The sequence below is a fragment of the Chrysochloris asiatica genome, unplaced genomic scaffold (assembly GCF_000296735.1).
Source record: "Chrysochloris asiatica unplaced genomic scaffold, ChrAsi1.0 scaffold00010, whole genome shotgun sequence".
NCBI lineage: Eukaryota > Metazoa > Chordata > Mammalia > Afrosoricida > Chrysochloridae > Chrysochloris > Chrysochloris asiatica.
Window position 1 is genome coordinate 33,874,443 of NW_006408528.1, and position 26,260 is coordinate 33,900,702.

The 26,260-nt window shown below is 37.9% G+C and overlaps 1 protein-coding gene across 2 annotated transcripts in view; it reads right to left on the minus strand.

Annotated features, from left to right (window-relative positions):
• Positions 1 to 12,863: 12,863 nt before the first annotated feature.
• PTPN12 (protein tyrosine phosphatase, non-receptor type 12) overlaps positions 12,864 to 26,260 on the minus strand; it is a 112,065-nt gene continuing 98,668 nt past the window's right edge. For both annotated transcript variants that reach the window (XM_006834359.1, XM_006834360.1), the window contains 7 exons: positions 25,745 to 25,830; positions 24,550 to 25,526; positions 19,705 to 19,782; positions 18,799 to 18,863; positions 17,504 to 17,534; positions 14,224 to 14,331; positions 12,864 to 13,735 (listed from right to left, as the gene is read on the minus strand). In XM_006834359.1, coding sequence (XP_006834422.1) covers positions 13,674 to 13,735; positions 14,224 to 14,331; positions 17,504 to 17,534; positions 18,799 to 18,863; positions 19,705 to 19,782; positions 24,550 to 25,526; positions 25,745 to 25,830 — 1,407 coding nt within the window. In that variant the 3' untranslated portion in view covers positions 12,864 to 13,673. The remainder of the gene's footprint in view (positions 13,736 to 14,223; positions 14,332 to 17,503; positions 17,535 to 18,798; positions 18,864 to 19,704; positions 19,783 to 24,549; positions 25,527 to 25,744; positions 25,831 to 26,260) is intronic.

Below are 26,260 nucleotides of genomic sequence, written 5' to 3' on the forward strand. Positions count from 1 at the left end.
ATGATGGACTGCCAGAAGAATGAACTGTCTTGGAAAAAGTACATCCAGAATGACTTTTAGAAGTGAAAATGGCATGTCTTTGTCTTATGTATTTTGGACATGAAGTCAGGAGGGACCACTGCCTGGTAAAAGGTAACATGCAGCTTAGAGAGTCAATGAAAAGACCCTTAATAAGATGGACTGATACAGCAGCTGCAAGAATGGGTCAAACATTGCGAGTTTTGTGAGGATGGCTAGACAGAACCGTTGTACGTAGGAGTTGCTCTCAGTTGGAGCCAACTCGATGGCACCTAACAAGTTGCTATTACTGAATTAAAATTTTATGACATTTAAATTACATCTCAATAAAATTATATTCATTAGTGAACATGGATCAATTTTCTTAACATGGATTAGATTTGAATGCTTAAGAACTTAAGTTTCTTTTTAGAATGTATCTACAATGCAAATGTGAAATAGTTATATGATTTCTATATTATAAAAGCAAACTGACATTTCCCCCTAGAATATTTATTTTACAAACTCAGAAAATCGTTAACAAGTCAACGGAATTCTGACAATACATTTTCTTAGCTGTATTTGTTAGGGTTCAAGTGCACAGGACAAAATGCACTCTTAGTTTCAGCAGATAGGGATTATTAGCAAAGCTAAAGAAACAGTTTGTAACTAAGCTTCAGGAGGGACTGGCAAATCCTTGTCATACAAGTTGACAGTGAAGGAGCTGCTGCTTCTGGCATGATGAGGAAACTACTCCAGGACATCACCCTCACTGGGAAACGCCCCATCAAGGTTACCTCACAGCTCGTCTCTCCCTCACTCAATTCTGAATTTTTCATTACACACAACCGCCTCTGGTTTGTGGAATCTAAATTACACCCTCCTGACACATGGTAAGCACTCAGCAAGGTTAGTAAATTTTGTTAGAAAGGCCTGAGTCTGCATACAGGCACACAACCAAGATTTGCTCAGGACTCTTGAAAAGTGACTTATGGAAGCAGATTGCCGTGACATTGGGGACTTAAGAAATGCTTCCAGACAGTGGTAGTGGTGGTGGTTATGTGCTGTGGAATCGGTTCTGACTCACAGTGACCCTGTACAAGGTTTCTGAGGCTGTGAAACTGCCTAAAAATACTTTGGGACTATTGGTTTTCTGACTTCTTGAATGTTTATCCTAGTCTTCTTGATCCATAAAATTTCCTCTTGGTTTACTGCCCCCTTCTGGGGAAGTGGGGAAAAATTAGTTTATGTTCCAATCCTTTATTTTGTTAAGTGCTGTCGAGTCGGTTCTGACCCATAGTGACCCTGTGTAGGGTTTCCAAGGAGAAGATAATGAGCTTAAATGGTTGACCTTGTGGTTCAAACTGACTTTGCACCCACAGCGCTACACCAGGACTCCATTTCAACCCTTGTTGTTGTTAAGTGCTGTCAAGTCGGTTCCAACCCATAGAGACCCCGTAAACTGTATAGGGTTTCCAAAGAGTGGTTGGTGAGCTTGAACTTCCGACCTTGTGGTTCAAACCAACTTTGCAGTCCAGTGCATTATTAATCCACAGCGCCGCGCCAGAACTTCGTTCCAACCCATACAGCCACTCACCCGGCTATAAGCTTTGTTTGAACCCTTAGCCTAAGAATCCAACTCAAAATTTGTTGTTAAGTTCAACTGAATTCAAATGAAAGCAAAGCTCAAATGTAAAACGTTCACATTTGAATTTCCACTTCAGATTTTTGTTACATAGAGCTAATACTGATAGATGGAATAATTAATATTATATAAAGATGCTAAAGATAATTTGTTATTCTGAATGGTTATAGACTATTCCCTATAAGCGGTTTCACTTTTATGGAGCAATGGAATGTGTAAACAAATAGAAAATTTTCATTTTTTTAATGGAAAAAAAAAAAGAAAAAAAAAAGATTTGCTTTTTTTCCCTCCCTCCATCGTACTGAGCAGTCTTTCACACGTATCTCAAGCACCAGCTACCACACTTCCAGCACAGCTTCGGCTGCCCAGAGTTCTTAGCTTATGGAACCTTGCTTCTTTTAACATTAATGTTTGAAATAAAAATGCATAGGATAAACTCTTGACTGCTAACCCCAAATTTAGCAGTTCAAACCCACCAGCCACTCTCAGAAACCCTATTGACTCAACAACACACACTAAACGTTAAGGGGGCTATGAAAATTAATCATTTATTCTATCCGTGGTTGTCGAAATGGAGTATGTTTCCTTTTAGAAATGAAAAACAAAGAAAATGCCACTTAACATTGTTGGTACATCAGTCTAGGTCGGTAGGAAAAACATACTGTACCAGGCTTGTCTTTTTGCTGGTACCACGAAGAAATTCTACTCCAAACTTTAATAAGATTTGTTTTCACTAGATTCTTCTTTTTATCCTTTTCCACACTTCATATTTGAGGGAGTGTCAGACAAAACATTTACTTAATTCACCACCACTCATTTGTCAGTTTGTTGTACTGTGGTGGCTTGTGAGTTGCTCTGATTCAGGAAACTATGTCACTGGTATTTTAAATACCAGCAGGGTTACCCATGGTGGACAGGTTTCAGATGAGCTTCCAGACAAAGACAGATTAGGAAGAAGGAGTGATGAACTATTTCCGAATATTTAGTCACTGAAAACCTTATGAAGAAAGAAAGACCTATAGGAAAAATACAAAACAATAGAGGAGACTGACTGTTACTACAAGAACAAGCAAGTTGCTTGCCCAGGAAACATCAGGGCAAGTGGTTGGGTCCCCTCGGTGCAGGCCCCCATCTAGGACTAAGACTCAATGGGAATACAACACTCTGATTGGTGACTACGCTTGTCGCCGATAAGGGGAAGTGAGGGAGGAGCAGCAATGAGGCGGTGAGCTAAGCCCTACAATGTTCAATAGACTTCTGTGAACCTGGGTGAAGACCTGGTTGGTTGGCCAGCAGTGTGGCAAGACCTGGGGACTCTTGGGCCCAGAGTCAGTGACATAGCCACAGAGGACTAGAGTGGAGAGTGAAGCATCCAGCAGATAAGAAGAGAGGGCATATGCACAAGAACACCCACACTTGCAGATAATACCCACTTGACCTGGCTTCAATGACTAGATGATCAGAGCTCAACCAGAAGAAGAAAGAAGAGGGAAAAAAATGTAATCTGATACAATTTGGTGAACTTGACCTACACCTATGGATGCAATAGCTCAAAGGAGGGAACAAATCCTTACAGCAAGGATCATTCCCACCCCCTCCATACACAGAGTAGACAGGGATGGGCAACTTGGACATTGGCTACCCAAAATGGAGGGACTAACAAGGCAAGAAGTGACTGGCTTACAAGCTTTCAAGCGGGAAGCTCGATTCATAGGGCATGGAAGAAGGTACAATCTCCACTGAGTAGTATACAATCTGTCTAGGTGGGGCTGATGAAATCCAGATAGATCTCTTGTGATACAATAGTGAGTAATTATCTGGACTGCTTGTGAGGGTCGGAATTGCAAAGGTAGACGTTTTTTAGCAAGGAAGGGAGTGATTAACTTTTCAGCCTAAGAGTGGAGGTCCCTGAGACTATCAAGGGAGAAGAGCGGAGAGTGGGACCCTACCCAGAGAAGCAGTGATGCCTGAGATGGAGGCATAGATGATGACGTGGAGAGATGGAGCTGTTGGGGACTTTACACACAGAGAGGAAGAGGGGCTGTGTGCTGATGACTGGGGGGCAGGCTTGTAGTGTATACCCTTTGGATGGCTGATGATGCACAGAGGGGATTGTAACCATAGCACTGAAATGAAATACTGTAAGATGAATGTAAAACTAATGTTCTCCCATGTAAACGATCACATAATTCACAATAAAACATTAAACACACACACACACATAAACCTTATAAAGAGCAGAGAAATACTGTCACGTATAGTGCCGGGAAATGAGCCCCTCAGGTTGGAAGGCACTCAAAATGCAACTGGGGAAGAGCTGCCTCCTCAAAGTACAGTTGACCGTGATAATGTGAATGGAGTAAAGCCCGTGGGAGAAAAGCACGCGGGACTTTCATTTGCTGGTGGGGCACAACTCAAAATGAAGAGAAACAGCCATAAACATCCATCGAAAATGGGAACATGGAATGTACGAAGTATGAATCTGGGAAATTTGGAAGTTGTCAAAATGAAATGGAATGCATAAACATTGGTATCTTAGGTATTAGTGAGTTGAAATGGACTGGTACTGGCCATTTTGAATCTTTACTATGCTGGGAATGACAAATTGAAGAGCAATGGTGTTGCATTCATTGTCAAAAAGAACATACCCAGATCAGTCATAAGGTACAATGCTGTCTGTGATAGGGTAATATCCATGCGCCTACAGGGAAGCCCAGTTAATATCACTATTATTCAAGTTTATGTACCAACCACTAAAGCCAGTGAGGATGAAACAGAAGAAAATTGATCAAACATGCAATCAAGATGTATTGCTCATTACTGGTGATTGGAATGCAAAGGTTGGGAGCAAAGAGGAAGGATCACTAGTTGGAAAATAAAGCCTTGGTGATAGAAATGCTGCTGGAGATAACAAGAGAGAATTCTGTAAAATCAATGATTTGTTCATTTCAAATATCTTCTTTAGACAGCATAAGAGATGATTATACACATGGACCTCACCAGATGGAACACATAGAAATCAAATAGACTACATCTGCAGAAAGAGATGATGGAAAAGCTCCATATCATCAGTCAAAACAAGGCTGGGTCAGATTGTGTCATATGCAAATTCAAACTGAGGCTGAAGAAAATGAAACAAGTCCACGAGAGTCAAAATATGACCTTGAATATATCCCATCTGAATTTAGAGATCATCTGAATAAAAGATTTGATACATTAAACACTAAAGACCGAAGACCAGAAGAGTTGTGGGATGACATCAAGAACATCATACATGAAGAAGAAAAAAAAAGTCATTAAGCAGACAAGAAAGAAGGAAAAGGTCAAAATGGATGTCAGAAGGGACACCGAAACTTGCTCTCAAGCATAGAGATGTTAAAGCAAATGGAAGAAATGAGGAGGTACAAGAGCTGAACAGAAAATTTCAAAGATCAGCTCAAGAAGATACAGCCAAATATTACAACAAAATGTGCAAAGATCTGGAATCAGATAACCAAAAAGGAAGAACACGCTCAGCATTTCTCAAGCCCGGGGAACTGAAGAAAGAAATTAAGATTCAACTTTCATTGAATCTCTAGGCAAATTATTGAATGATGCAGAAAGCATCAAGAGAAGATGGAACGAATAAACAGTCACTGGACCAAAAGCAAATGGTTAATGTTGAACCGTTTCAAGAGGTAGTATATGATCAAGAGCCAATACTGAAGGAGGAAGTCCAAGGTGCATTGAAGGAATTGGCAAAGAACAAGGCACCAGGAATTGATGGAATAAAAATTGAAATCTTTCAAGAAAGTGAGGCGGCACAGGAGGCACTCACTCATCTATGCCAAGAAAATTGGAAGACCACTATTTGGCCGACTGATTGGAAGAGATCCATATTTGTGCCCATTCCAAAGAGAGGTGACCCAATGGAATGCGGAAATCATCGGACTATCTCTCTGATATCCCATTCGAGTCAAGATTTACTAAAGATAATACGGAAACGGCTGCAAGTATACATTGACACAGAACTTCCAGAGGTTCAAGCCGGATTCAGAAGAGGACTTAGAACGAGGGATATCATTGCTGATGTCTGATGGACTTTGGCTGAAAGCAGAGAATATCAGAAAGATGTTTACTTGTGCTTTATTGACTACGCACAGTCTTTCAGCTGTGTGGACCATGACAAACTATGGACAACATTGGGAAGTATGAGTATTCCGGAACACTTAATTGTGCTCATGAGGAATCTGTACCTGGACCAAAAAGCAGTTGTTGGAACAGAACATGGGAACACTGAATGGTTTAAAACTAAGAAAGGTGTGCAACAGGGCTGTAATTCTTTCACCATACTTATTCAACCTGTATGTTGAGCAAATAATCAGAGAAGCTGGGTTATATGGTTTTATTTAATAAAGACTTCTATGATTTTGTACCAGTACTTTCTGACTTACCCTAATGTATATTTTTCCTAAGTTAGTATTTTGAAAATTTGCATAGAAGGTACATGCAAAATGCTATTTTTGAGTGCTTACTTCAAGTGAGAAAAGAAATACTTAGGTCTTATATTTAATATAGTAAATTATTGTAATTCTTTTTCACAATTTAGTTTTAGAAAGATTCTATTATATGTATATAAAAGCATTTAGAAGGCACAATAGTTTAAAGTAGTATATACATATAGATAATCAGAACATTTGTGTACTTACTAAACTGCTAATCCTACTGAAGATTTTTCAACCAGGAAAATAATGCTTGAAGGAGAAATTTAGAACTATTTTTCTGCTTATTTAATTCTTAGCTACTCGAGTATAGATCTGTAGCAACTAAAGAATATATTCTTTCTGAAATATTGGCAAGAATTCTCAAGCCACAAATGCTATTCCATTAAATCATGATAACAGTACATACTCCATGTTATAACTAAACTATGGTTGGAATCTTTGGCATTCCCTTCCCCCACTAATTCAACAAAGCCCAGATTTGTTGTAGTTCGAACACATCTCATTTCCTAGAATCCTATTTCTTTGAGATACCCAAATATTGCTGCATTTCACTGGCTAACTTTCTTACGAGTTAAATATCAAGCACATTTTATAAGATCTGTGCACCTTGAAAACAAATAGCACAGGGAAGAAATTGTAGCAAAAAAGATAGTTTATATTTAAAACTAGATATACTTTATACATTTAGTACAACATGCCAGGGTTGCTTACTGACTGATATGCCCAAAACTTCCTTAGTCTTTGCAATTTTCTATCTGCCAGAATGAATACATGAGCTTCTGGCCTTTAAGAATCGTGTATCAAAGATCCAAAACTAGAGAGTATACTATTACAAAATTGAAATTAATTCACACCTATTATTTTGAAAACTAATGATAGAAACTGAATTTTTGATATCCAAAATAACCTCACCAACAGCAAGTAATTAAGACGTCTGCATAAAAACCAAAAGTAGCAAGAAGTTACCCAAGTCTAAAACAATTATTCCGATCTTGTGTTTAGGATCAAACTAGAACCATCTCATGGGCTGCAATCAAGTTGTTAGGTGCTGTCTAGTTGGTTCCAGCTCATAGCAACCCTCTGCACAACAGAAGAAAACACTGCCTGGTTCTGACTCATCTTCACAACTGTTATATGATGTTATGTTTGAGCCCATTGCTGCTGCCACTGTGTCAATCAATCTCACTAGGGGTCTTCCTCTTTTTCACTGACCCTCTACTTTACCAAGTATGATATCCTTTCTCCAGGGACTAGTCCCGCCTGATAACATGTTTGAATTATGAGAGACGAAGTCTGGCCATTCTGGCTTCTAAGGAGCATTCTGACTGCACTTATTCCAACACAGATTTATTTGTTCTTCTGGCAGTCCATGGTACTTTCAAACTTCTTAAATTAACACAATTGCAATCAAGAGTATCAAATCATTTCATTTTGATGAATTTCAACTAAAATATTAAAATCAGGACACATTTTCAGGCTAAACATAATAAAGATTTCATTCTTCACTTGAATTCTCAATAACTTCAGATTGCAAAATGCATTAGATTCCTTTTATTGACTCCTCTTCACACTAAATACAAAATGATTTCTAGTTCACATTTTTTAAAAAGTTAATACATGAGGGGGCTTAAAAAATTCATGAGAAAACCCCATTATTTTCTAATTCCATTTTTTCTTGAACTTTTTGAAGCCTCCTTGTATATCCCTGTTACTCAGAATTATTGGGTGATATTTTAACCAGTCTGTGCTTCTGAATCAATACCAGGAGTAGTGATAAATATATAAGCAACTTGACTTCTACTCCATGAGTGTATATTAGAATGTTAAATGATATCTATCGAGGTATTAAATTGAAAAATGCAAAGGGTTTTAATCAAATGGTGGAGTCCTGGTGTGGTGCTATAGGATAAGCATTGGATTCTTAACCACAAGATCAACAGTTCAAATCCACCAGTTGCTTCTTGGAAACCCTATACAGGGTTGCTGTGAGTCAAAATTGACTCAAAGTCATTTTGCTTTGGCAGGGTCAGGCCAAATGCTTTCTTGGGACGTTCCCCACCCCTGCTCTACAGGGTCACTATGAGTCAGACCCAAGTCAATAGCACCTAGCAACAATGAAAAGGTAGTTGGAAATTTAAGTAGAAACTAAATTAAAAACAGCTACCTATACATAGGGTATAGTCTTGGATTCATCTATTCAGACATCTATTTTCTGCATGTTTAGCCACAAAAACCTTATGAGCAGCAGTAGAACATTGTCAGATACAGTGCTGGAAAATGAGCCTGTCAGGTTGGCAGGCACTCAAGGTATGACTAGGGAAGAACTGTCTCCTCAAAGTAAAGTTGACCTTAATGATATGGATGGAGTGAAGCTTTCCAGACCTTCATTTGCTGATGGGCCGCAACTGAAAATGAGGAGAAACAACTGCAAACATTCATTTGTAGTGGCAGCAGCAACAAGCTCATGCTTACCAGTTGTGAGCATGGTGGTCTAGGCAATGTTTCACTCTATTGTGTATAGGGTCACTATGATTCAGAACCAACTTGACAGCACCTAACAATCACAATTGTTAATCAACAACAACAACAAAAAGCCAAACCAAACTCACTGACATTGAGTTAGTTAACTGACTCACAGCGACCCTGCATAGCATTTCTTTTTTTTTAAGCTTTTATTGTGTATTGACTGAGTGAAGGTTTACAGGGCAGATCATCAATTTTACATTCAGCAAATCATTGTAATGATTACAATCCCCTCCATGCACCCTTGACCAACAGTATTTACCTCTATTATACTTTTATTTTTATGTACACATACCACATTGAACATATATATTTGTTTAAATGTCCAAAGGGTACATTTGGCAAGCCAGCCTCCTGCTTTTCTCAGTCCCTGGGCCTAGAGTCTTCTGCTGCTCTGTTTCTCTGTGCCATTGCCTCTGCCACCATCTCTGTTCGTTCCGCTTTTCTGTTTAGGATCCCTCACTCCTCTTTTACGTTCTTTACTCTCGATGGTCCTAGGATCCTCTGTTCCTGAAAAGACAGATTAACTGTTCCTCTGTTTTAGTTGCACCTCTTCTACATTTATAAGGAGCTCTGGTAGTGTAGTGGTTACGAATCGGGCTGCGAACCGTAAGGTCAGCAGTTCGAAACTACCAGCGGTTCCGCGGGAGAAAGATGAGGCGTTCTGCTCCCGTAAAGATCAACAGCCTTGGAAACCCTGTGCAGGGTCGCTATGAGTCGGAACCGACTCCACGGCACATAACAACAACAACAACTTCTACATTTACAGTTGTGACAATCGCCATTAGACCTGATATAAATTACTCGCAATTGAATCATAAAAATCCTATCCCACCCCCATCACCAGAACCATCTGGACAAGAGAACTATTCAGTAGGGTTTCTGTCTTACTCCCCTCATTCTGACACTAAACACCTTCATGAAAGCTTGTAAGTCTGCCACTCCGTGCCTTTATAGACCCCCAGTTTTATTTAAATTAAATGTTTTTATTTTGGATTGAAAGTTTACAGGGCACATCATCAGCTTCACATTCAACCATTCATATAGCTTGTTTCATTACATTGATTATTATCCTCTCCATATATCATCAGTTAACAGTGTTTCTCTCTATCCTCTTTAGCTTTCTTTTTTTTTTTTTTGGATGGGGGTGGGGAGACTTGCCTTTTTGGAATTTACAGTCTCGGCTTTTAGGGAAGGTTTTTACATTTGTCTGTGGATATCCAGGGCTGCATAGCATTTCTGAGATTGTGGATCTTTACAGAAAAAAGTCTCATCTCTCTCTTGTGGAGTGGCAGATGGGTTTGTATTCTTTCACCATCTTATTCTACCTGTATGCTGAGCAAATAATCCAAGAAGCTATATGAAAAAAAAAACATGACATAAGGATTGGAGGAAGACTCATTAACAATCTGCGATATGCAGATGATACAACCTTGTTTGCTGAAAGTGAAGAGGACTTAAAGTATTTGCTGATGAAGATCAAAGACCACCTCCTTTGGTATGGATTGCATCTCAATGTAAAGAAAACAAAAATCCTCACCACTGGACCAATAAACAACATTATCAACAGAGAAAGACTGAAGTTGTCAAGGACTTCATTCTTCTTGGATCAAATATCAACACTCATGGAAGCAGTAGTCAAGAAATCATAGGACATATTGCATTAGGCAAATCTGCAGCACAAGACCTTTTTAAAGCATCGAAGAGCAAAGTTGTCAGCTTGAGGACTAAGGTGCGCCTGACCCAAGCCATGGTATTTTCAATAACCGCATATGCATGCGAAAGCTGGACAGTGAATAAGGAAGACCGTAGAAGAATTGATGCTTTTTAGTTGTGGTGTTGGAGGATAATATTGAAAGTGCAATGGGCTGCCAAAAGAACCAACAGATCTGAATTGGAAGAAGTACAGACAAAGTGCTCCTCAGAGGCCAGGATGGCCAAACTTCCGTTTCTCATACTTGGGTCATATTGTCAGAAGGAACCAGTCGCTGGAGAAGGATATCATGTATGCTAAGTTGGAAGGTCAGAGAAAAAGAGCAAGATCCCCAGCGAGATGGATTGGCAAAGTGGCAGAATCAATGGGCTCAAGCATGGCAACAATAGTGAGGTTGGCCTAGGATCAGGCAGTGTTTCATTCTGTTGTGCATGGGGTTGCTATGAGTCGGTACCGACTTGATGGCGCCTAACAGCAACAACAACAACTGTTAACTGTTGGTACCCGGAGGGGATTGCAACTATGTAATGAAGGAAAGTATCCGATTTGCTGAATGTAAAACCAATGATCTGCTCTGTAAACCTTCACTCACTTCACAATGAAATGTTGAAAAAAAAAAAAAAATTGCTAGTAATACCAAGTGTTGGCAAAAGTACAGAACAATTAGAATAACAACTTTGGAAAAAGCTTTGATAGTTTTCAATAAAGCCGAACATATGCACATACCCTATCTTTGATATATATCCAACAGAAAACATATCTATGTGCCTCAAATGATACATTAAAAATTCTTCACTACAGCATAATTTCAAACAACTACAGCATAAGTTGTTTGAAAACCAGAAACAACTCAAATATAAATAGCAGAACAGGAAATTATGGTATATGCATAAAATGCAAAACTTTACAGCAAAGAAAAACGAACAAATATAAAAATGAAGGAGTCTAAGACATCTGGTGTAGTGCTGTAGGGTCAGCAGTGGACTGTGAACCATATGGTTGGCAATTCAAACTGCTCCTTAGAAACCCTATACAGGGTCGTTATGAGTTGGAACCGACTAAACGGCACATAACAATAAGAAGCACTAAGGGGACATTTTTCAGGGGCTATTAATGCTCTGGTAGCGTAGTGGTTACGACTTGGGCTGTGAACCGCAAGGTCAGCAGTTCGAAACTACCAGCTGCTCCGCGGGAGAAAGATGAGGCTTTCTACTCCCGTAAAGATTTACACCCTCGGAAACCCTGTACAGGGTCGCTATGAGTCGGTTCCGACTCCACGGCACATAACAACAACAACAACAACAACAATTAATGCTTAGTACTTTTCATGTTGTGGTCATATTCTCACATGGTATAGATACACTTCGAGAGTTCTGGTGTGATGCTGTGGTTTAATGTGCTGGACTGCAAGGTTGGAGATTCAAGCTCACCAGCTACTCCTTGGAAACCCTATACAGGTCGCTGTAAGTCAGAACCAACTCAACGACACTTTACAACAACCTATACACTTTGAGATGATTTATACAGTTTTTCACCTTTCTGAATACATGTTACAAATTCAGTGAAGGTGTTCTAAGCAACAATTTTTCAAGCAAACAATCCTATTTTTAGTATCATATTATACAAATCAAGTTTGCGAAAGGACTAGTTTTTTATTTAAATTTTATTAGGAAAATGATAAGCTACTAAGGTGTCTTGTGAATGGTCCGCTGTATCCTTATCTCCTTATTTAAGAAAAAAAAAAATATGGGGAAACTTTGAAATGCTAAGGTTATCAACATGAAGACCATTTAGCTTAAAAAAAATTAATACAGAATTATACTATGTTTTTCTTCATAGTCATCCTCTTTCTATTCACGTAAGGTTGTTTTATTTCATTTTGATCTTTTAACTAATAACATTTCTGTTTGTACACAGGAGGAAAACATGGATAGAATATATAGGGTTCCTGAGGCTGTAAATGTTTCTTTCTCCTATGGAGCAGCAGCTGGTGGGTTTGAACTACAGACCTCATGGTAAGCAGTCCAGTGCCTAACTCTACATTGCCACCAGTGCTCGTTCAACAGTAACAAGTGGTATTAAAATTCAGACTTGGTATCTATGAGACCTATGTTCCAGATGTGGGGTGGAAAGAAACCAGCCCACCTTTAAGTGCCGTCGAGGTGGCTGGTTCTGACTAAAAGCCACGCTGTATAGGGCTTCCAAGGAGTAGCTTGTGGGTTTGAACCACCGACCTCCCAGTTAGCAGCTAAGTGCTTATCTGTACTTATCTGCCAGTGTCACACCAGGACTCCTGATAGGCACGTAATAAAAAGGATCAGAAGAACGTTTAAGGCTAACTCTAGGATAAAGTATTTAGAATGGCAGGGCCATAGGAAGAAGGTGATCCCTATTCCTTAAGTAAGAGACTGTAGCTTAACAATAAGACTAAGCCCACAGAAGGCTGACATTAGGTCTAATTTGCTAGAAGTGAGAAATGAAGACCCAAGACAGCAGGTAAGCATTGTAAAACAATTTTTTTTTTTTTTTTTAATGGCAGGTCAAATATCCTGAAACATACATATATTTTGATAGTCTTCTAACCCCAGTTGAGTTCAAATATTAAAGTAACACACACAAGCTAAGAGAATTCAATATGGTTCTAAGGCACTTACTGAATCTCCATGACTAGATGAAAACAAAGACAATTAGGATGGACAATCAGACAGCATATAATATAAAAATAACCTTTTGCTTACAATTTACAAAATGTATTATTATTACAATCTTTGATCTCTGATAACCTGCACTGCTGGCTGCATGAATCCAGCAATTTTTAAAGTCAGAAACTATTTTCTAAAATTTCAGGGCAAATAATTTACAAATAAGGTACACAAAGATTTAGACCATGCAGAAATTTCTTACATCTTCTGTTAATAATAATATTTTATGACTGCAACATTATCAAATTATATACCTACTTGCCCTGTACAAATACAAAATAATGCATACATGATAAAACATTAGCAAAAGAGTAGTCTTAAACTCAACTTACCATAAAAGTATTACTATGTTAACATGTCTACAAGCAGCGTGTAACAGGGTTAAGAGACATTAAGGCAATAATACTTGAAGTTACAAAATAAACCATATGTAATACTTTTTTCTAAGTGTAGTATAGACAGGTAGAGTGGCCCAATAAAACATTTTAAGGTCACAATCTACACTGCTGTTAGTCCCACATTTTTTGGATGGAATACTAATCTGGCTTTCAGTGGCACTTGAATTTTCCAGTATAAATTAAAGTGTCTTTAATCAAGTCCTTCCTGAATCATGTCCATTCTGAAGGTGGATCTCTTGGTCCTTTGGGTTTTCCACAGCGATTACCAAAACCTATAGTCAAAACACCAAAGTAATTTGGTCAGTGCTTAGCAAATGTTTTAAGCTACTAAACATCCTCATTTTTTGAACAAATGAATGTCCACATGGGAATTTAGGATTTAAATTAAATCTCAAAGCATTCCTCACTCAGGGGCCAATGTACATCTGTTTGGAGGAATTGAAAATAGCAACTTCTCTTAAAATACTATGGTAAAATAAAACCAATGATCACTATGTAAAAACATCTAACATGTTTAGATAAAAATAAATTACTTCAATAATTTCATGATTCATCCTCAGAAACTCTGATCATAGATGTTTTACTCCTGGCAAGTATCACTTCAGAACCTGAATAAATCTAATAAACTTTAAGGAAATCCTGGAACAATGGCAGAGTGTGACCTGTTTTCAATCTTGTCAGTATTAGCTCCTTTCCCCACCCCTACATTATATTGTGAATTGGGTGAAGATAACTACTTAAAGTTCATTAAAAATATTACCAATATCTGTGGCTTCTGTTGGACTTTCTGATAACTGATCTTTCTTATCACTGAAAGTAGGCAGGCAGTCTATGTAAGACTCGGTGTGAACATCTCCTGTGGGATGATCTAAAATGGAAACAAGTCCTTGTAAACAATTTCAAGCACCATACACAGAATATTTAAATTATTTAATGTGAGTAATGAGCTAAAGAAAAAAAGTTTTCTCACTTGAGCATCATAAATTTAGAGGTCCAATAAATACAAATCAAGAATGGTAGGTGCTTTTAAAGGAACCTAGAAACCTGCCATGTGAAGAATCTTATTCCTCTAGCTTTATACATGTATCTCTCGCTTGTAGACAGTTTACGTTACGACATTTCACTTATATTGAAGAGCCTTATCAATACTTAATTTCGCTAACAACAACAACAACAAAAAACCTCCAAAAATGATGTAGTTCCCTCCCCAGACACTACATTCAGTGTCACAGAATCAAGCCACCATGACTTTCACCTCTGTCTCAGAACAGCAAGTTTGTGGAAAATGGAAAGAAAAGATAATGGCATTTGTTCATAACCTTTTTGCAGCCCTCCAGTAACTTAGTGCTATTTGAGGTTTCATGTGTTATTTGGTATGATATGATAAGTTATTGCTTTGGCTTATGAAAGGTTTCATTGGCACACACTACTTTCAGATAATGAGGGAAACCTGTATAATAAACTTAGATCTCGGCATATCATATTTTCTTGAAGTAGTTTACACTATATAGGTATGTTCTAAAGCAATAATTGAAACTGCAATGTCTATATTTTAATCAATGGCAAGCAAGTACATAGCTAATTAATTATTGTTCTCCAAGTGTAGTAATCTTTTAAGGGTTTATATCTACTCCTGGTATGGTGCTGTAGGATAAGCACAGGATTGCTAATGGGAGGGTCAGTGGTTCAAACCTACTAGTCACCCCTCAGAAACCCTATACAGGGTCATGATGAGAAGAAGTCGACTCGATGCCACTAAACAAGAACAATCTATTCCTTAGGAGCCCTGGTGGCTCACTGGTTAAGCACTTGGTTGCGAAATGAAAGGCTAGTGGTTCAAACTTAGCAGCCGTTCCACTAGAGAAAAATGGGGCAGTCAGCTCCCATAAATGTTATAGCTGTGGAAACTGTAAGGGGTAGAGTTCTACTCTTGTCCTATAGGACTGCTATGAGTCCGAATTAATTTGTGGACAACAAGTTTGGTTTGGCTTTTATTCATGCCTAGCACTATTAATAACTTTTTATATTTGAAAATTCATTAAATTATTAATCTACTAAATTTAGAATTAAAGATACATTTTGAAATGGAAGAATTACACATTTTTTCATAACCTTTATCAAATTTCCTATACACCTGTATGCAATGTAGCTGGACATTTAGGAAACAAGTCATACACAAGATGGTCCTGGTATTCAGGGTGCTCAAAGTCTAGTTAGGGATCAGCAAACTTTTATTATCAGGAGCTAAAACAACACCAACCAAAACCATTGCCGGTAAGTCAATTCGGACTCACAGTGACCCTAGAGGACAGAGTAAAACTGTCCCAGAAGGGTTCTAACGCTGGTGTCTTTACAAAGGCAGATCGTCACAGCTTTCTCCCACAGAACGGCTGGTAGGGGCTTCTGGGTTTGAACAACTGGCCTTTCAGTTATCAACTAAGCATGTAACCACTTCACCACTGAAACTCTAGCAGCTGTAAAGAGCCCCAGAGTAAATATTTTCACTTTTGCAGATATATATGTGCCCTGCTACATATTCTTTGGGTTTTACTTATCTTCAAACAACTTTTTGAAAACGATAAAATACATTCTTTGCTCAAGGGCCAAACAAAAACAAGTCAAGGGCAAGATCTGGCCTGTGAGATACAGTTTGCCAACCCCTGGTCTGAAAAGGAAGATAGACAACGGCATTAATTAATACAGTTGCTGTTGTTGTTAAGTGCCGTCAAGCCGATTCCGACCCATAGCAACCCTGTATAGGGTTTCCAAGGAGCAGCTGGTGAGCTTGAACCACCAACCTTGTAGTTCAAACGACTCTGCAGTCGGACGCATTACCCCACAGCACCACAGCAGGACTGCAATTAATACAGTAGTATGATCAATTGTAAAATAAAATCATTCATAGAGTACAATGGGACATAAAGGAGTGGCATCATGATGAAATTAGTAACTCTGGGCCAGCTTCTAGGAAGTAACAAAGATCTGCTCCAAAGGCCTCAAGCTTTTTCAGTGAAGCATAGGTTATATAATAAGAATTAGTGAGACTGGTGATGTAGAGAAAAATTAGGGTTTGGAAAAGTCAGGGGAAATAGAAAGAGGGATAACTACAACATATAAGAATACCAGGAAATTCTTAGGACGTTATTTTGGATAAAAACCTAGAATGTAAATTCAATCTGTAAAATGGAATGATTGTCCCCAGCAGCCCTCAGCAATTACAAAGGATGAAATGGTAGGCTCCAGGGTATGGTCAGGAAGGAATCAGTTGAAGTTAAGATGGAGGATGAGGGCAAAGATGAATGGAAGGCATTGTATAGGCTGCTTGATGAGCTGCTTACATGGTCACGGACTTATAAAAAAAACTTGACCTATTTTCCTATGATTGTTGTTGTTGTGAAGTGCTGTCCTATGATAGTACACGTAAAGTGGTAGAAAATGTTCTAACTTGGCATTATAACACTTATTAGAATGATATAACATTATCAATCTTCAGAAATAAAGCAAAAGTTCTAAAAGGACTTTGATTTCTAAAACAAGTATCATAAATCCAATTCAATGGTCTAGGTAAAAATGGGGCATTTAGCCAGAATCTAGCTCATAAGTGTTTTTATAAGACAATAGAAAATAAAATTCAAGAAAGCATTTTGAAAACAATTTCTTTCCAATTAATTGAATACATAAATGCTCTCATTATTTTCTACATCAATAGTAATATTGGGTTGTTGTTTAGTGCCATTGAGTCAGTTCTGACTCATAGGGGCCCTGCATAGGGTTTCTGAAGCTTTTAAATCTTTGAGGGAGCAAAAAGCCTCATCTTTCTCCCATGGGGCAGCTGGAGGACTTGAACCATGGGCCTTGTGGTTCACAGTCCAGTGCTTATTCACTAATTAACTTGGAGAAACTATACAGCATACTGCATTTGTCTCGTATGTTTTCACATATGGAGACAACCAGATAACATATAATTAATTACATGAAGTAAATAATTTATGGCAATAAATCTATATTCTATAGCAAAGAGAACATTTTTAAGCACTTACCACACTTGTCATTTCCAGAGGTCATCAAGCCCTATAAGGAAGATGTGAATTGCTGTTACAATGCACTCCTTTTATGTACAAATAACAGAAAACGTTAATTTTGGATACACACCCAGACTGGCTTATGGATAGAAATCAAGGAAGAAATTAAGAAAGGTGGATCAAGAGTCTCAGTGTCAGAGGGAAAAAAACACAATGTTTTCAATTACACTTAATTTTTTTAAAATGGTATGCTGTTTTATAGTAAGAATAAAGGAACAGGGAACTCCTTTTCCAGATGGAAACATAAAAAGTAGAAACTACTGCGCCATGGAACATATACACATTAGCATTTTTGCCAGTCATCTGTCTACTGTTGTTCATAAAATAAGACATTGGTGTATCATTACTATCAGTTACCACTCTTTATTGTACCCATTAAACTGTATCACAGTGGGCTTTTATTAACTATAAGATGTACCCCAACTTCAGAGATATTAAAATGTGGAGTAAAGCATGAAAAACATTAATGCTGAGGAAAAATGGCACTTTCTATGGCCAAAATATCTACCAACTAAATGTTTCCTAACGACCAAAACATTTTTGCAGCTACCAAAACATTTCGTAACTATGGGCAAAATCCTCAGGTGGCCAGGATAACGAAGGGGAGGGATTTAGTGCCTAGTATTATGAGTGGAGTCCTGGTGCGGCACTGTGGGTTAATGTGCCAGACTGCAAAGCCGTTTGAAATGCAAGGTCAGTAATTCAAGCTCACCAATCACTCCTCTCGGAAACTCTGTATAGGGTTGCTATGGGTCGGATCCGATTCTACAGCACTTAACAACAACAATTATTATGAGTGGAGTGCTGGTATGGCGCAGTGGGCTAGTGCGTCAGACTGCAAAGTCATTTGAACTATAAGGTCGGTGGTTCAAGTTCATGAACTGCTTGTTGGAAACCCTATACAGGGTTGCTATGGGTCAGAATCGACTCGATGGCACTTAATGACACAACATTATTATGAGTGGAACTATTCTAGGGCAGTACTGACCTTAAAATAGTAACTCTTGTTCCATTCATATCTCCAAAATGATTTAGAATATGTCATATCTTACACATTTCAAAAGCAGTTTTCACGTTCCCTTATTAAAAATTTCAGATAGTATATTTATAGAGGATTTCCATATGAAATATTAATATAAACCGAATACTATATTTAATAGTTTAAAGATGACAGTTATCTTAGACAACAACCAGATAACGAAAGAACTAAAAAAGATTAAGTTATTAGCAGTTTCAATCTCAAAAGGACTCACTTCAGCTTTTTGTTCAGATTGATCCTGACTTTGAAGTTTACTCAGTTCGGATCGTACAGATGCATCTGAGAAAAAGGAAACTTTGCAATTATAATGAGTATCTTTAATCCTTGAACTTTTTATCTCTTTAAAGTAAAATAAAAAAATAGACCCTATACCTTTCTAGAAGCCAGCACTTCGATAAAATATTACCTAGTTTTTATTTCCAGAAAATTATTTTGAGTTTTCTTTCTTGAAATTTAACTGAATTTAGTCATCAGAAATTATCAGTCTATTGTAATTTACAGATGTGACAATAAGTGTACTTCTTTAGTGTTTATTTTTAAAATCAATAAAATTAATAAATTTTATAAAATGTAATTCAGATCTCAAATCTTTTAAAAGGAGTTTAAAAACAAATAATAGTAGTATCAGTGAGCACCCACACTGAGCACGAGGCTCTACAAATGCATTAAAGCTGGGAGAGTGGGGACAAAAATGATTTCATCATCAATGCTTTGTAGTTTGTTACCCTTGTGGTCTTAGTGTATACCTCATTTAACACCAAGAAAGTGATGCTCTACCATAACACAATGAAAATTTTTACTTTCCTAAGCAGGCACCAAGTGAAACAATTAATATCTTTCCATAAACATGTGCTACTTTTAATGATCTGAAAGACACCAAATTACCAATACACTTATATAGCAATGTATTTAATATAAACGCAGCAGCAAATTTGCCAAATAAAAAAATACTGTTTTAAAGTATTTTATTTGTACAATTAAAAACATTTGTCAATACCAATTCAATCCTGTTTTTGAACTTAAGTATGCAGCTCAATAGCTACTAGACTACAATCCGCCACATTTTTCAGAGCTTATTGTTAGAGTTGGAAATGAATACAAAAGCAGACGAGAGACTCACTGTGTTCACTTGCTAATACAAAGGATTCAGGAGTTCTTTCAGGTAGGGGAGGTGGTGAATCTTCACTAGCGTCAACATCTAAATACATAACATTTAGATAAATTACTGAAAGTGAGAACTTTCTTGACATTCTAAAAACCCTTGTCACAAGTACCTAAGAGAATCTGTTTTTTAAAAAACAAAAGTATTATTTTTCATAAGTTGATGTATTTCAATGCTTTAATATGATACCCCAATGCTATATCAACATAGCAAAACTGAAGATTGTTTGTCTTTTTTATATAAACACAGAATGATGGCACACTTGCATTCAATAACATAAGGTTCATGAAGATTCCTTAAGCTGTTAACACCTTGCAAACAGTGAAGATGCATGTGTATTGACTGGTAGACAACAAAAGTCTAACAATTGAGCTGCACTCTAAAACCATACTTAAGAGAGAGGCACACAATGGCAGTACGGTTGTCTTGTTGAAAAAAAAAAAATATTTTAAACATTTAAAGAAAATATAGCACGTATCAAAATTAGAATACCTTATAAAAAAGCACAGAATATATACAGACTAAGAGCCCTGAAGCAGTGAATTATGTTTCTACCTGTTTTGTGATGGAAGAAACCATGGATTTTGAGTCCTGCAGCTGTTTGTAGTAGTGTTCAATCTCCTCATATACTGGTGTATTATTCATGAACTAAAGCCAGAATTCCATTTGGTACAAATGCTGGTGAAGGGTAACTCGCTCTAGTACTATGGGTCAGGTATTGAGTGGAGGCTCTTTACACCATCACCACTCTATAATCCCACAAGTCAGTTCCTTCCCCAAACTGATGCCACCTTTTGAGGGTCTAAGAGAACCAGCTTTAAAAATGTAAAAAAATAAACAGGAAACCATTATCATTCAACTTGTTCTTAAGAAGTATTATGGCACTTGCTGTTAAATGCCATGGAGTCACTTCCGACTCATAGCGACCTTGTATAGGGTTTCTGAGGAGCAGCTGGAGTTTGACTGAACCAAGAATGGACTTCATGACTACTGTAATGTGGGAAGCTTCTCCCGTGACTTTCCTGATAACTTCAGACATTAATCAGACTGTCCTCAAGCCAGCCTTCAGAAGAGACAGCAGGGGCCCAGTGACTGACTCTGCTTGCTGCTGAGGTTTTGAATCCATTAATGAAGCTTTGTCATTTCATCTCAGCCAATGTTTCCTAAATGGATTTAGCAGCTTAAGTCCTTTCATGATTTTTATTATAGTATGCACCATAATTCCTATTAATGTGATATTTTAAGTCCCAATCATTTTAAAATTAACTTCAGTCATGTTTTAAACAAGTAATAACTATGAAATAAGATTTGAAATTTTAGCTATTTTTCTAACACACATAAAAATATAATTCAATCCTGCCATAAAGTACACTGCTGTCTCACTCTCACCACATCCGACAGGCTATGAATGAAAAAGAAATTCAAAATTAACAAACATGAAGCAGGTATGATTGTTCTTACCCTTCTACATTTCATTAGCCAGACATAAGAAAATATAGCCTCTGGGTCCTGCTGAGAAAAGTTCTAATTTCATACTTTTTATACCTACCAACAGTACTGGAACTTGCATAGCAAAACCTTACGCCACCATAAGAACTATCTACCTTTTGTAGGAGGCAGTGGCAGTCTGAGTCTTCAGCATACTTCTTTTGTTCTCATTTCTAACAGCAATAGTGAAGAGATGGTTACCAGAAACAGGGGACCTAGAACCTTAGCCTTGTGATACCATTTCATAACTGAGGGAACAAAATGAGCAAGGGCAGTCTTGCTTGTTAATACATTAAAATTTTATCAAGTGTCTTTCAGAAACTCTACCTCTTCTCATGATAGTCTCTCTCTTAAAAATTAGAGCCTACACTGGCATTTTCTAGTTAGAGCCCTTGTTTGATGGTAACCCTGGTGGTGAAGTGAGTTAAGCATTGGGCTACTAACCAAAAGGTCAGAGGTTAAACCCATCAGATGCTCTTCATGAGAAAATGAGACCATCGGCCTCCATAAAGTTCTGCATCTTCGGAAGCCCTCTGGAGCAGTATCACCATTCGGTCCTACAGGGTCACTATGAGTCAGAACTGACTCAATGGCACAGGGTAGGTCCTTGCTTCTCCTTACATCTCTCGATGGCCATACCTATGTTATACACTCTGATCCTATCAGAGACAGTACATTTTACACAGGCTTTACAAATCATATACTGTGTAGGGGCCAAGAGTAGTCCAGTTTGGGAAATCTTTCAGGAGTCCTGAGCAGATTAAAATCCAAATTTGCAGCGAGGAATATTTCTCAGGTAGTACCTTTTACAAGGAGTCCTGGTGTGGCACTGTAGTATAAACACTTGATAGCTACCCACAAGGTTGTGGTGGTTCAAACCTATTAGCTGCCCCTCAGAAATCCTATACCGTGTCACTATGAGTCAGAAGAGACTCCATGGCACTTAACATCCTATACAAAGAGATCTAGTGGTGCAGTGGTTAAACTGCTTGTCATTGACTTGAAAGGTCAGCTGTTTGAACCTACCAGCTAGCTGCTCTGCAGGAAGAAGATATGTATGGAAGTCTGCTTCCATAGAGATTACAGCCCTGGAAACTCCATGGGGCAGTTCTACAGGATCACTATGGGTAGGAATCAACTTGACCGCAACAGGTACAAAGGTGGTTTTAGGTATCAATATAAAATAACTCAGTTAACCCACTACAAAGTTCTTATGAAAAACAAACAAAAAAAAACCCCTTATAATTCATGAGCCAATGGTTTATCTACATGGGAAATTACCAACACATTAAAAGACTGCTTATCATTATATTGTAGAAAACAACACATACACAGAAAAATGTTTAATTAATGCCAAATTCATTAAGCATAGTTAGGGTAAGGGTGAAAAGAAACCAGAAATCACATTAACAACTATCTTTGTTTTGAAATACAAACAAAATAAGAAAAAAGAAGTGAACTGATTCCGACACAGTGTGTCTTATGTTAAAGAGACGCTCTGTGTTATCAACAAAAAGCTGGTCTTGCAACAGTGACTTTCTGTGAGCATATCCTACCACGTATTCATCCTGCCCTCACCACAGTCTAGTCTAGTAATGGCAAAAAAAATAAAATAAAATTCTAGTCTACACATTTTTTGGTATAGTTTTACAACTGGCAAAAATTTTTAATTCTGAAGGTGAGGGGAAAAAAAACATACTAACAATTTGAAGTTTTGTTAATTTTAGTTGTCTTCTAAACACCCTTCAAATGAAACACAGAAGAATTTAGAAAACAAAATTCTGTAAATTTAAGATACTAGCTTTGTTGTTGTTAAGTGCCGTCGAAAGGATCAGGGTGGGTTTGAACTAATGATCTTGTGGTTTGCAGTCCTGTGCTGATCCTACAGCACCATACCAGAAGTACAAGACACTAGCTTAGACTCCATCTATCCTACCCGATTAACATTTTTAAGATAAAAATACAGCACTGTGAGCTGGAGAAAATAAAGGTGTGAGTAGCATTATACTGGATGCTGTTGTTGTTAAATGTCACTGAATCAGTTTCCACTCACAGTTACACTGTATACAAAGTTTCTGAGGAGTGGCTGGGGGGTTGTAACAGTCCAGTGTTGATTTGATAGCACTAAACCAGGGCTTCATATGGAAAAAGAAGTTAGTTCACAGTACTTATATAGCCTGCATTTTACAAGTAAATGACACTTTATGACATTGCCAGAGGTCACTGGCAGGTAAATGACCAGATAATCAATCCTGACTAAATTAAATTTTCCACATTCTGCTTTGTTGTTGTTGTTAAGTGTCCTGGAGTCAGTTCTGATTCTGTATAGGGTTTCTAAGGAGTAGCTAGTGGGTTTGAACTGTTGACCTTGTGGTTAGCAGTCCAGTGCTTATCTGACAGTGCCATACCAAGGAGAGTCAGTGCTGATTCTGTATAGGGTTTCTAAGGAGTAGCTAGTGGGTTTGAACTGTAGACCTTGTGGTTAGCAGTCCAGTGCTTATCTGACAGTGCCATACCAAGGAGGTGGGTAGCAAGAAAAGACGACTAAGCAGATACTTGAGAGGAACAGGAATGAAATTAAATGGCCAATTCAATTTGTCACTATTATCTTTAGGGATTCTATCTTTCCTAACTTATTATCAGTACCATTTTTCCAATACCATGTCCTCATTTCATGTCCCTATGTCACATTTTGATAATTCTCACAAATTTTCAAACTTTTCACAACGTTAAGGAGCCCTGGTAGCATAGGTTACATATGTTGGGCTGCAAACCACAAGGTCAGTAGTTTGTTTACCAACCGCTCTATGGGATGACGACAAGGCTTTCTGCTCCCGTAAAGATTTACTTTACAAACTTGATGCAGGGTCATTATGAGTCAGACCAACTTGATGGCCTACCATTACTACATACTTATTAACAGACCACAGTATAATGTAAATATAATTTTTACATGCACTGAGAAACAAAATAATTCTTATAATTTGCTTATTGAGATATGTGTTTTATTAGGGCAGTCTGGAACTGAGCCTGCAATATCTCCAAGGTATGCCTGTACCAAAAGCTATAACAGAAAGGAAAAAGGGAAAGAAAACTTTCAGTTACAATTTAAAATTTTACAAACAAAAAAATCAATAATGAAGTGTGATCACATTAAGGTAATAGTATAAAACATTGTTACCTAAAAAGCCCTAAAATTTGCTGTAGCTTCTAGAGTAGTGTTGTAGAATAAAACATAATGATTTTGTGCAGGTAAAGTGCTTATGACAGTGACCCGCACACAGTACAAATATTTTAAGCATTAGATATTATTACCTTTTTCAGCACCTGAATGTATTGTTCCTGCTATATCATGTCTAGCAATGGACATTGGCAAAACTTTCCTAGTAGAAATGCTTTCAGTACCCATGGCAGCAGAAACGGTGGCACTTGCTGTAGAAATATTCGTTTTATTCTTGGTCACAGCACCATCAGAGTTCCTTTCATCTGAGTCTGAGTCATCAGAGTGAAGAGGATTAGTAAAACTGAGGGGTGCTCTGAATATAGGTGAACTATTATGATGATCCACAAGGTCAAGGGTTTCAACTTGTGTTGTGGGGCTTGGTGTTAAACTCACAGTTTTAACAGTTTGACAGTGGATATCAGAGGCTATGCTTTCAGAAGAATCGGGCATAAGTACGGCATTTTCAGGTCCATGAAGTGACCACAATGTAAATCCTTTCTCATCAAGAGGCAAACAGTCTGGCCTCGGAGGTGTACCCGAATTCCTGTGTATTTCTTTTGATGGAGTAGCTGGGGCGCTAGCCGATTGTGTTATACTGCAGTCCACACAGGAATGCTGAGAAAGCTCATCAACTTTTAAATCCCCTGAACTCAGTTCCTGAGGCTTAGAGATCTTATCAGTTACACAAGGTGAAGCACATTTAATTTTGATTGCATGTCCCCTATTCAAGACTGTGTTCCCATCAAAACTTTTTGGTCCCTCTTGGAGAGGGACCTTCTTAATTTCAAAACTTAGATTTCGCTCCAACTTTTTCTCTATCTGTTCAACAGTTGCCTCATTTTTCCCTGGAAGTTCTGTTGATTTACTATAGTTTCTGTTGAGATCTGTTGAATGCTGATCTGATGGAACCATGTGTAACACTGGCTTTGGATGGTATCTGTCATTGTCTTGCCATACTGTAGTGACTGTTGGAAAAGCTGATGGGGGAGAAGGTGTCAGGATGGGTGGCACTGGGTGAGGTTCCGGCGGCTGAAGTATTTCTTCCTTAGCATCCCCTTCAACAAGGCAACTGAAAAGGATATAGAATATTCACCTTTCTATACATACGTTGATAGATGACAACTACTGTAGCTAAGTCTATTACATTAAAAGCAAGTAGAGTCTTAAATAAAAGGTAATAAAAGTTATAAAAATAACAGAAATATTTTTAAAAATTGTCCCTTTAAATAAGTACTGCACAAAAGAAAAGTATCTTTAAAAAAAAACAAAAAACATGACCCATGATACCTGCGGGTCCTTGGTGGTTTTGGAGGAGGAGAGTCTTGCTTTTCGGGATCCAGGGAACTGACTATATTTTCAGTGTTAATTTCATTCTGTAAAGGAAAAAAAAAACAACAACGCTTCATTAAAGTTAGGAGAAAGCGAATTTTCTTTCCTCATGTTCTAAATAAATTGTTTCTAAGCTTTTAGATTTTTAAAACAATGCCAATTTTGCCAAGAAACAAAATGGATCTTTCATGCCATGGCTTTATATTTTAGCCTAAAGGACCAATCTCTAATGAGACAGAATTACTTTTAACCTAACGTACAGTAAAGAGAGAAAAAGCCAACAAAACCAGGCTAGTATCCATCACGTCTCCCAACCTTATTGTGACCCCCAACTACTTCCCAGTCATTCTCAACAGGCCTCAGGACTCATTTTTATCATTCATTTCTTTGCCCCACCCTCCCTCTGTCACCATGTCCACTGTCTTATTCCTATGTCCCTATATAACTAACCAAATGGACTTGAAGGCAGGGAGA